This window comes from Chelon labrosus (assembly GCF_963514085.1).
Source record: "Chelon labrosus genome assembly, chromosome: 18".
In the NCBI taxonomy this organism is placed as follows: domain Eukaryota; kingdom Metazoa; phylum Chordata; class Actinopteri; order Mugiliformes; family Mugilidae; genus Chelon; species Chelon labrosus.
Window position 1 is genome coordinate 15,807,006 of NC_140351.1, and position 11,632 is coordinate 15,818,637.

The window sequence follows — 11,632 nt, forward strand, 5'->3', positions numbered from 1 at the left end:
ACACCCAACCACATGAAGTGATGGTTTAACCTGACAGGACAAAGCTTTTGAATATCTCTTCTGTCATCTGTATCTGACAGTCATCTTTGAATGTAATCCTGAGTTACAATCTGGACCCAAACAAAAGCAGATTTCCAATGAATAAATGACTAACCTAATTTTTATTCGTGTTGAATTTATTCTACTTCTGTGACTCTAAAACTAAAACTCACTAACTAAAACTTTAGGCTTCTTTTCTAATGTCAGAATTTCTGTCCACCATTATACATCTTCTGTAGCCGCTTGTCCTGTGAAGGGTCGCGGGGGTACTAGAGGCTATCCCAGCTGACCCTGGACAGGTCACCAGTCTATCACAGGGCTAACACAGAGAGACAGACAATCACTCACACCTACGGCCAATTTAGAATCACCAGTTAACCTAACGAGCATGTCTTTGCAAGACACAGGGAGAACATGTGTCTTGCAAATTTCTGTTGTGTAATTTGTGCCATGATGAAACAAGACATTTTGCAAAGAAGCCACTGCTTTAATTCTAAACAATATATTTTGTATTGTGATCCTATCATGTTTTTGTATCTACAGTTGAACAAAATGTTTGTGTTGAAGTATGAAAAACTCTCAAATAGCATAACTATACAGTAATATATACTAAGTTACATTTGACAAATTAATTTGTATGTATATGTATACATTCACGAAAACAGCCTGCACTGTAGAAGAACAAAGAAACTATTGGCTGAAATTTACATCAAAAAGATTTAGAAAGTGTAGAAATGTAGTGAAGATTAAAATTGACAGGACAATACTGTTAATACAAAACTAAAACAAATATAAAAGTTATCAAACTTAATTTGCCATGATAGAGTCACTATGACAATAGTTGAGACAAACCAAGGCTCATTAACTAAGCTGCACACAAACAGGCCCTCAGGGGCCCCAGAAACCTTAGACTCACTGCACCACAGTCAGTTTTGGTCATGCATATCAGATAAGGTGGCTGCCGCTCTGCTTTAAAGTCATTGTTTGACTTACGCTCTGCTCTCATTCAGAAATCTATAAACATTTATTTTGCCAGATTACCATAAACTAATTTAAACAGCTTTTTTCTGAGCATATTGTGAAAACTGCACTCAGATCAATAGACCCCTGATGATGATATGCAGCAAACTATAATTTCAGGACAACAAAAAATTAAAATAATACAAGGTTGTGACAATTAATTTTAATACTCAAACTCTGCACCGATGGTGACATGCATATCTGTTTTAAACATTCTCTCAAGTACCACTGATGCCTTCCAACAGTGGGTATAGAATTACAGCTTTGAAGGTGCATTGCTCCCCCCAAACTAAAATCAACAGCAAACCCTAAAAGCTGAAACCTGCTGCAGTTCTGTAGCTTTTGTCCCTCTGAGCCCAGTCCAGAAAGAATACGGTACCCCATCTGTAAGTATCAGGCTGAGCTATTTATTACTTCTTGAGAACTAGATTTTTAGCTTAAACCCAGTTTGCCATCTAGTGGTTCTTCTTCACATATGATCACATATTTTTGGTGTTTTATATATTTCTGATCACTACTGTTTTATCCTCATAACATGCAGTCTCACTATCAGCACTTCAGAGGAACTGGTACCAGACAGCACAGGTTAACAGTTCAGCTGTAATCACAGATCTATAAAGTAATCGCCCTCTTTCTCTACTTTTAGTGCAGTGTTCACACAGAGCCTCTGAGTGAGGCCCTGCTCTGCCAGTCTCTCTCAATGTTTATGAGATTTGCTCTCGGCACAAGGAGCAGAGTCGAGCAGACAATGGAGACGTCTAGACAAACCACATCTAGGGCACCAAGTGGTGTTTCCCCAAATGGCAGCGATGAAGAGAGAGAGAGAGAAAGAGAGAGAGAAAGGAACAGCGGCAGAATAATAATGACCAGGCAACACAAAAAACATTAGAGGCAAAGTTTTGGCACATGGTGCACCTGCACCACTGTATTTAAATTTAACCTCCATACAGAGAGAAAGTGTCATTCATTATATTGAGAAATGTACAGCTCCTTCTTTTTCTTCTTCTTCTTATTGATCATGATGAAATAATTTCAAAAACTCACAGGTCATCTTCTCTTGTTGCAAGAATGAATAACATCAAATGTGTATAAAACGTTTTTTTGCAGCCCAGAGTGACAGAGTTAAGATCATGTGTTCTACATGAAGAGGAAAACAATAATACTGATGTTTAATCTGGAAATCTCATTAGAGTGACATCTCATAGAGTGACATCTTGTGGAGCAGTTCTGCAATCACAAGTCGTGGTACAGTTGTTCATTTCCAGTTCTGCACATTCAAAGATCATGAGTTACATCTTAGTTGTTTTCGTGGATGTTTTGCATGTGCATCACTTCATCTGCCTCTCTTCTTACCCTGATGCCCATCACTCTGGAACAGGGTAAATCTGGACTCATCAGACCACATGACCTTCTTCCATTGCTCCAGAGTCCAAACTTTATGCTCCCTAGCAAATTCAAGCCTTTTTTTCCCGGTTAGCCTCACTGATTAGTGGTTTTCTTAAGGCTACACAGCTGTTCAGTCCTAATCCCTTGAGTTCCCTTCTCACTGTACATGTGGAAATGCTCTTACTTTCATTATTAAACATAGCCCTGAGTTCTACTGTTGTTTTTCTTTGATATGGTTTCACCAAACGTTTAAGTGATTGCGATCAATCAGGATTTTTTTCCGACCACATTTCTTCCTGGAAGACGATGGTTCCCCGCTATGCTTCCATTTTTTAATAATGCGTTGGACAGTTCTTAACCCAGTTTTAGTAGTTTCTACAATCTCCTTAGATGTTTTCTCTGCTTGATGCATGCCAATAATTTGACAAACAGACAAACATCTGTTCCACCACCACAGGATGTGTCTTTAGACATGGTTGTTTAAGAAATGAGAAGCTACTCATTGCATCAGTTGGGGTTACATAACTTGTTGCCAGCTGTAAGATGATTGCCCATGCAGTAATTATCCAATAGGAGGCACATACGTAAATTTCTGTTACATGGAGCCTGGAGCTCTGAAACATCCAAGGGCATGAAGTGATGGTTTAACGTGACGGGACAAAGTCTTTGAATATCTCATCTGTCATCTGTATTTGGCAGTCAACTTTGAATGTAATATTGAGTTACAGTCTGGACTCAAATAAAAGCACATTTCCAATGAATAAGTTTTCTTTGCAGTGAATTGACACGTGACTTTTATCAGGGTTGAATTCATTCTGCTTCTGAGACTCTAACAACATTTATCACACCCTAAAGATAATATTAAAAATTCATGTAAATGTTTTATATTGTGTCCTATCCAGCTGTGCAGACTGATGCTGACTCTCTGGTTCAAATTTGTTTCCTTGTCAAAAATCATCAAACGAACAACTCTCACAGGTGTCATGAACAATTGGGAAATTAATTAAAAAATATTGAGGAATTAAAATTTCAGTAGTTTTAAAGTTGTGAAGAAGTACTAAAAAGAAGTACTAAAAAAGTACGCTGAGCAACAATAAAGAATTAGGCAGAAGAATAAATGTTGTGTAGCAATACTGAGAAAATGTTCAATTTATACAAAAATTATAAAATAACGACCCGAGTGACCACACCGTGTTCACACGGAAAAATCAAATGAGATTGTCCGTTGGGGGCCTTTAAAAACTGAAAATTGGTGCAGATGCACCTGATATCAAAAGGAAGTCAATGCAAATGTTACCATATAGAAAATAAAAAGGTAATTTCACTGTCATTATATGAATTATCAAATGACTTCTTTTAAATTGGCAATAGCAAAATAAAACAACTTCCCTTTTATGTACATTAGCATAAAACAATACATGTTCAAAACATTGCACCATTATTGACCTCAGTTCACTACCACAGATTTTAGTACCAGTTGTAATGAGTAATTATAGTTGGTGGAGCACTGAGAACCAACGGAAAACTAGATGATCGCAATCGATCATAAAGGGGTCCATGCTGTGGAGAAGTCGTACTCCGAGCAGGACGCAGAGGCATAAGTCACCAGTACCGCCCTCTGTACACCATATTGCACCAAACTTGGTGGGCTTGTAAGGAGTCATACACAGATTATTACTGTCAAATTTCAAGCAGGTGACTGTGGTGGTTTGTGAGATATAAACATGTAGTCGTTGTAGCGCCCCCTACAGCCCGAATTTCACGAAACTTGCCATGATTGTACGCAAGCATATTATAATTACGGTTGCTAAATCCATAAGGATTGGGTGAATACTTCAAAAGTTATAGGCCTTAAAGTCATATGAAATGTTTCCATGTCATCTGTAGCGCCCCCTGTTGGTCTGGACTCTGTGGTGGCCAATCCATGTGTGAAAATTATGTCTCATGATCCCTCAACCTGTCTTGCAACAATTTGAGCCCCATGAATCCTGGCATTGTCATCTTGGAATGTGCCTGTGTCATCAGGGAAGAATCAATCCATTTATGGAATAACCTGGTCATTCAGTATATTCAGGTAGTCAGCTGACCTCCTTCTTTGGACACATAATGTTGCTGAACATAGACCTGACCAACTGGAGTAATTATCCAATAGGAGGCACGTACGTCATAGTTAAATTTTGTCTCCGGGCAGTTTATAATGCTGCGAGTTTCACCTCTTGTAGGCTACTTCACATCTTTGCCTTTGCTGCTGTCTGACTGGGGTGACACATTCAAGCCTGTAAGTACTCTCTACATTTCTACTGATGGATTCATGCTTTAGTGATTTCATGTGAGTTTAAAGCAGCTTCATTGGAGTTTTCTGTTACATCTGAACAAATGAACCGAAATTTGTGTCAAGCTTATTGTGTACAACACACATGACCTTTGTTGTTTGTTGCAGAATCATGAGCAAGAACTACTTGTCTAGAAATGATGAGCTCCGTAGAGGAGACTACCTGATGTCCAACAACGGCCAGTGGAAGGCTATTTTCCAGGTGAGCAGCTCAAGACATTGATCAGGATGAATGAAACATGTGCAAAAGAAATGAGAGTTTGGAAATGTGTGTTCTGATAACACTCGCATCTCTTTTTTTCTTTCTGAAGGATGATGGTAACTTTGTCATCTATGGCTGGACACCTGTGTGGGCTTCAGACACTTCAGGATCAGATGTTGACCGTCTGTGCATGCAGTCCGACTGCAACCTGGTCATGTACAACAAGTGTAACACTCCCAGATGGCACACAAACTCCTACAGTTCCGACTGTAACATGTGTCGTCTTCAACTGACCGATGACGGCAAACTGGTGGTGTTCAGGGAATCTGGCGAAGTCTGGAGCTCTGAAACATCCAAGGGCATGAAGTGATGTTTAACGTGACAGGACAAAGTCTTTGAATATCTCATCTGTCATCTGTATTTGGCAGTCATCTTTGCATGTAATCTTGAGTTACAATCTGGACCCAAATAAAAGCGCATTTCCAATGAATAAGTTTTCTTTCCAGTGAATTGACACTTTCATCAGGGTTGAATTCATTCTGCTTCTGTGACTCTAACAACATTTATCACACCCTAAAGATAATATCAAAAACTCATGTAAATGTTTTACTTATGTGTCCTATTCAGCTGAGCAGATTGATGCTGACTCTCTGGTTCAAATTTGTTTGTCAGAAATCATCAAATGAACAACTCTCACAGGTGTCATGAACAATTGGGAAATTAATTTAAAAAATATTGAGGAATTAAATTTTTAGTAGTTTTAAAGTTACTAAAATATTGGAGTAAAGTAAGCAGTACTGCAGCGGAAGACTATTCTGATACAGGTGAACTTAAAAAATACTTAAAGGAGTTAACAAAATGTAATTACGTCAAAAAAAGTAAAAAGTATTTGTTAGGCAGCACAATGGACATGGAGTTATGTTTTTCTTTATTTTCTTTATTTCTGATGCAGAAAAATAAAAATTTTACAGCTGGGTTCATCATTAAATTATCTTATCATTCATTGGTTTGTTAAAGATTTTATTTCGTTAAACAATCTGGATACTAAATTGAATATCAGAAAACGAAAGTATAAATAAAAGTTTTAACTCTCAGAGTCGGTGTTACAGTCATGTCTTTCTCTCTGGTCTCTGCTCTACTAGACAAATGTGCTTCATTTGCATAAGAAGCTAAAAGTATCCTCTGTCTCCAGGAAAAAAGATCTATACAAGAGCTGAAAGTCTTTTTTTTTAACTAATTTTTCATATTTTTACACACCTAAGCTCGGGGTGGAGAGGGGAGTGTCTTACTCTATATTTTTCCGATAAAAAAAGTTTTGCAGGAATTTCACTGAAACTCTGTTTTACACTCGTTTCTTCAAAACAACCCATCATGCTGTCATGGATGCTTTCATGTTGCAGATACTCTTCCACGTCCTCAAAAGTGAAAAAGCTTACCAAAATACAGACATGAGTGGGAAGAACAGCGTCAGTGGTAAAATGTTTCGGCGAGTGTTTTCAGTGGCGCATAGAAGAACACAGAAGACCCAAGCGTCAGTGTCAAAGTTCTTCATACCCCAATCATCTCCTGAGACTGATACGGTATGGGGCATTATTAGGGATCCATGCAAATTAAGTTGCAGGACCCCGTTACCAGGGTCTCATGGTCTCATGAATCTTTTAATTAAAGTGAATTTATTGTATTGACGTAAATTATATATGCAGTCAGTGAATGCTGGGATTGAAGATTAACCAAAGTTCAACCAAACCACAAACAACACCCCCTTCTCAATACTTGTATTAAAACTGTCAGTCTGGAGTTCCCGACTTAAACCCAAACTCCGCTGGAGGGGCAAAGGGTCTGCTCCCAAATCTAGATCGTTAAAGTCACTTGCTCGTTCTTCCATAGGAAGAAAGGCTATCTTGTGAAACACAAACTGTTTTGCATCACTCCCATGTTCAGTTTCTCCATGCTCAGCGGCTTTCCTCAACCCATATGTTGCTAAATACCAACTCTCTTCCCCTGTCTCTAGTTGAGGAGCTTGCTCTGCCTTGTGGTTGTCAATGACCTTCTTCATGAAGTCAAAGAAGTGCTAGTGGTGCCACCCAGTGGTTTTCATTGTCCATATACACCTTCTTTTCCATTATCCTCAGAAAATTGTTGTCATCCACTGACATGGCTGGTTTGTCATCTTCAGGTGTTTTCTGGAATAGACTTTCCCCCAGACCATCTCTGCATGTCTCCTGAAAGATTTCCTCAGTGTGAGATGGCGTTTGAAGACTACGCTGGGTTGGACCTTTTACTCTCTCCTTTATATGGATATTGTTGGTGCATGGTTAAGGAAAGATGAGCGTCTATTCCAAGGACATGTGTCTTATAGGTGTTGGCTTCCTGTGTCTTGTGGGCACCATCTAAGCATAACTCCTCAAATATGACCCAGCCAAGGTCAAGATGCTGGGTGTATGGTGAGTTGTGAGGCCCATTATTCTGTTCACGTACCTTGTGCAAGCTCAGAATATCCATGCTTAGCAGCAGCAGGATGGGAGCACTGGCATCAAGCGGAGGGATCTTATCAGCCACTGGTCTGAGGTGAGGAAAATAATGGGTGAACTCAGGAGTTGGCATCTCTGATCTGTCATCAGGCAGGTAGTTACACTCCAACAAGGTGGGAAGTGTCACCTGATGTTACTTGCTTTCCTCCCTTCAGTCTCCACTGTGCCAGAGCATGTTTTTAGTGTAGGGGGATGCACTGCTGTTAATGTCCAATAGACTGAAGAACTCTGATTTTACTAAAGACCGGTTGCTTTGGTCATCGAGTACTGCATACACTCTGTGAGACTTATTTGGATGGTCGGCGTGGGAAACCTTGACCAGGCAGATTTTTGAACAGGACCTGAGCTTGGGGGTACCGCCACATATCTTGGTACACTTTGAAGTGACTGTACGGGGTGCAAGATCTTCACTCTCCCCACTTTGCACACAGCTGTGCTAGCCTGAGGTGGACTAACTGTGGCAGTGACATCAGTTTTCCTAACTGTTATAGCTGATTTTGGGAAGTCTTCTGGTGCTTTTTCAACCTGGATTGACTGGGGGTAGAGGAGAGGTTAAATGCAAAACTGGGTTCGTTGCGGCTCTTAGCCTGTGAACATACAAAGTCAACAAAAAAGCTGAATGGTGGGAAAGGGAAACGATACTCCTCTTTATATCTGGATCCCTGTGTGATCCAGCGCTCCCTCAGAGAGAAAGGAAGTTTTCAGACTAATGGATTCACACCCCTCGCCATATCTAGAGTCCAGGCAAGAATCCCTCAGCCTTTGCAACTTCTAGCTCTTTTAACAAGTCACCCAACTCCCTGAGTTTGTGCATGTCTTTGTTGAAAATTGCTGGGAAAGTATCTAATATTTTCATTAGAGCATTTTCGATCACCTCTGGGCTTCCATATGTTTCCTTCAAGCGCTCCCACACCATAAACACACCTGCTGTAGGATTATTTACATGTATTGAACTTATCCGCTTGGCTTGAGCTGATGACTCGGGCCCAAGCCATTTGACCAGGAGGTTGAGCTCTTCCTGATGAAATAGGTTTAACTCCCTTGTAGGTGCTAGGAAAGACGTTTTCCACGCCCAGTAATTTTCTGGGCTATCATCAAAGGCAAGGAGCCCAGAACTCACCATCTCTCTTCTCATGAGATACTGGACTAAGTCAGGGGTCTGAGGTGTTGAAGGTGAGTATTTGTTATCCTGGGCAGGGCAAGAGGCTGGAGGAGTAGCTGATGTATATTTGCTAGTGTCAGGAATAACAAGTGAATATTTCTGCTTTGGCAAAAATACCTTTGGGGCAAGGGGAGGATCACAGCGTTCACCAGTGATGGGTTTGCGTTTATTTTCCTCCTTAAAGGACTCATACAGTGAATCTTGTGCCTTGTCAGTAAGGGGTCGGGTTTTCAGAGTTTCAAGATGAACAGTTGGTGGCAGTGGCATAGCATCTTGAAGCTCTTGCTGAGTTTCTATGTAGTTTTTGGTGTGTTTTATTGGATCTTCAAGAGCTAAATCCTGTAACTCACCAAGAGAGTCTCTTTCCATAAGTTCGAGCAACAACATTTTACTATTCTGTCCTGGCCGACAGATAGCGAACAAAATGAGAGACCCAGTAGATTTGACTGAGGTTGCTTTACTGAATCCATTATGTTTCACCTCTGTTGGGCCTGGGTACTAAGGCACTCAATATTGGGGTTTAATTATAAATAATTAATAATGATCAAAAATAATTATTTATTATTAAATAATTGGATGTGAATTACTAGATCACCTCGGGGCACCACCCTTCTAGGAAGGGAAAAGATAACCAATTAATCAAATTAGTCTCATAAATTATACTAAAATGTCAATTTGGATTTCTGATTAATAATTAACTTAATAACTATAACCAAAAATGACCATGTTAACAACTAGTTAAGGTGAAGGAATTTGGAGTTCTTGACAGTGTAGAGGTTGGCAATAGTCACTCTTGTGCAATATTAAACAGACAGGTATGTTTAAAAGACATTTATTAACAATAATAAAAGTAAACATACAATCTAACCACAGTGTACTCTATACAGGTGCGTGTACGTGTGCGTGTGCGCAAAATGGCTGCTGGTTGTGGGTGTGTCAAGATGGCTGCTGGGGCCTAGAGGTCTTGAACACAAAGGAAACAATGGCTGCTGAGTAGGGACACTCATGTGCCATGTGCTGGCCAGTAGATATGTGGAATGTGATAAGGGTTTTATGAGGTGCCAGGTTAGAGGAAGAGTGGTTAGTTTAGCATGCAAGAGACCCTGAGTCTGTGTTTCATAACCTAAACTAACATCAAACCACTATACTATAAACAACTCAATAAACACAAATATCACATCAAATCAGCGTTTCGAACTCTATGCTTAGCTTAGCTTAGCTTGACTAGGCCCAGGTCATACTACCAGATTTGGTGTAAAAGTCAATTTCTGACGTGTTGCTCCTTTAGCTGGCAGTTCCTGATGGAAGGGCCGAGCTGGGGAAAGTTGAAGTCCTTGCTGTGTATTCCTGATGGCAGACGTTGGAGGGAAACTGGCCGCTCCTTGAGTCCTTTGAAGTGGCTTGTTAGCAGCTCGGTGCTAACTAGCCGTGGCTCCTGTTGGTTGGGGCTTTAACCTTCTGTTTGTTGGCTAAAAGAGCTGGTGCAGATTCCTCAGCAGCTGGGGGTCTCCACGTGGGGGTGCGGAGTTGAAGAGGTGGAAGAGTAGAGAGTAAGAGGGTAAGAGAGAGAACAAAGGCCAAACAGCGCATTTTATCTGACCTGATGACCTCAGAGGTCACATGCTACTGTCGGCCAGTGAACTGCTGGGTCAGTTTTCACACCTGGAGGATTGTGGGATTGAGGCAATAACGTTAAATGGCTAAATTTGATTCGTTTTTTTTCGAAAACAGCCAACACAGCAGTAAAGGTGCAGTAACACGGCCGTTTACTGTATCAAAATAACCAGCCTGCTATACCAGAAAAGTCAGCCAGATCGATCGCCTTTAACTTAAAAGCAGCTCTCGTACTGCATTTGGGCTCACTTGGTTTGTTTTGCTCTCGTTACCTGGCGCAAACTGTCTGTCTCGCTCTTGCGCTTCCATGATAGTGCGCCCCTGGTGACCGTTAGCTGTAAAAATCCATATATTCGTTGTATAAGCCGCAGGGTCCAAAGCAAGTGACAAAAGTAGCGGCTTATAGTCCGGAAATTACGGTACTAACAGTGTTAGTGAGAAAAAGAAGAATGTCAGTGATGTAAATTGTTGGGGTAAGATGCAGAAAGAGAGTGGCACCTACAATGACCTCAGAGGTCACATGCTACTGTGAACTGCTGGGTCAGTTTTCACACCTGGAGGATGTGGGACTCAGAGTTCTGGTGCTTCCCTTTGTTTCCAAGACATGTGGTCAACTTGGTTATGCATGGTGAGCTTCCATAGCTCACCACCAGGTTCATGTCCTAACACCTCTTTGTTGGATACGGGGTTGTCTACCGCTTCGCTGCAGCCTTGCTCACTAGATAATATGCACCATACTCTTATTTCACCTTGTAGAAACCAGTTAGAGCCGGCTTCGGCTACACATGGAAAACTACTGATACATGAAACTACTGATATGCGCTCCTCCTATTGTCATCGGGTGGAGCCCAGATAGAATAAAACATTTGTGCACACATAGTTTGGGGCTTCTCTTTTCTACCCACAAGGTGGTTAAGCTGAAGTCTCAGCGCTGACTCTGTACCTGTTCTCTGCGTGCTAAATAAACTGTAAATTGGAGAGAAGTTGTCGGGTGGTCTATTCACAGTCGAACTAACCTTTCCAATAGGTATAAAAAACCTGGGCTGAAGGAGAGGGAAAAATTCCTCCTTCGACATCTTGTACTTCACATCTTTGCCTTTGCTGCTGTCTGACTGGGGTGAGACATTCAAGCCTGTAAGTACTCTCTACATTTCTACTGATGGATTCATGCTTTAGTGATTTCATGCGAGTTTAAAGCAGCTTCATTAGAGTTTTCTGTTACATCTGTACAAACGAACGGAAGTTTGTGTTGGGCTTATTGTGGGTTCAAACTGATGTAGGAAGAAAAATGACCAGTATGAGCATAAACTACAACACACATGACCTTTGTTGTTTGTTGCAGAATC

General features: G+C 40.8%; 1 protein-coding gene across 1 annotated transcript; it reads left to right on the forward strand.

Annotated features, from left to right (window-relative positions):
- Nucleotides 1–4,889: 4,889 nt before the first annotated feature.
- Nucleotides 4,890–5,349, forward strand: LOC311503778 (B-type lectin plumieribetin-like; the record flags this gene model as incomplete). Its single annotated transcript, XM_084566651.1, has 2 exons — nt 4,890–4,979; nt 5,089–5,349. The coding sequence occupies 2 exons, from the start codon at nt 4,890–4,892 to the stop codon at nt 5,347–5,349; spliced, it is 351 nt and encodes a 116-aa protein (XP_084422777.1).
- Nucleotides 5,350–11,632: the final 6,283 nt, after the last annotated feature.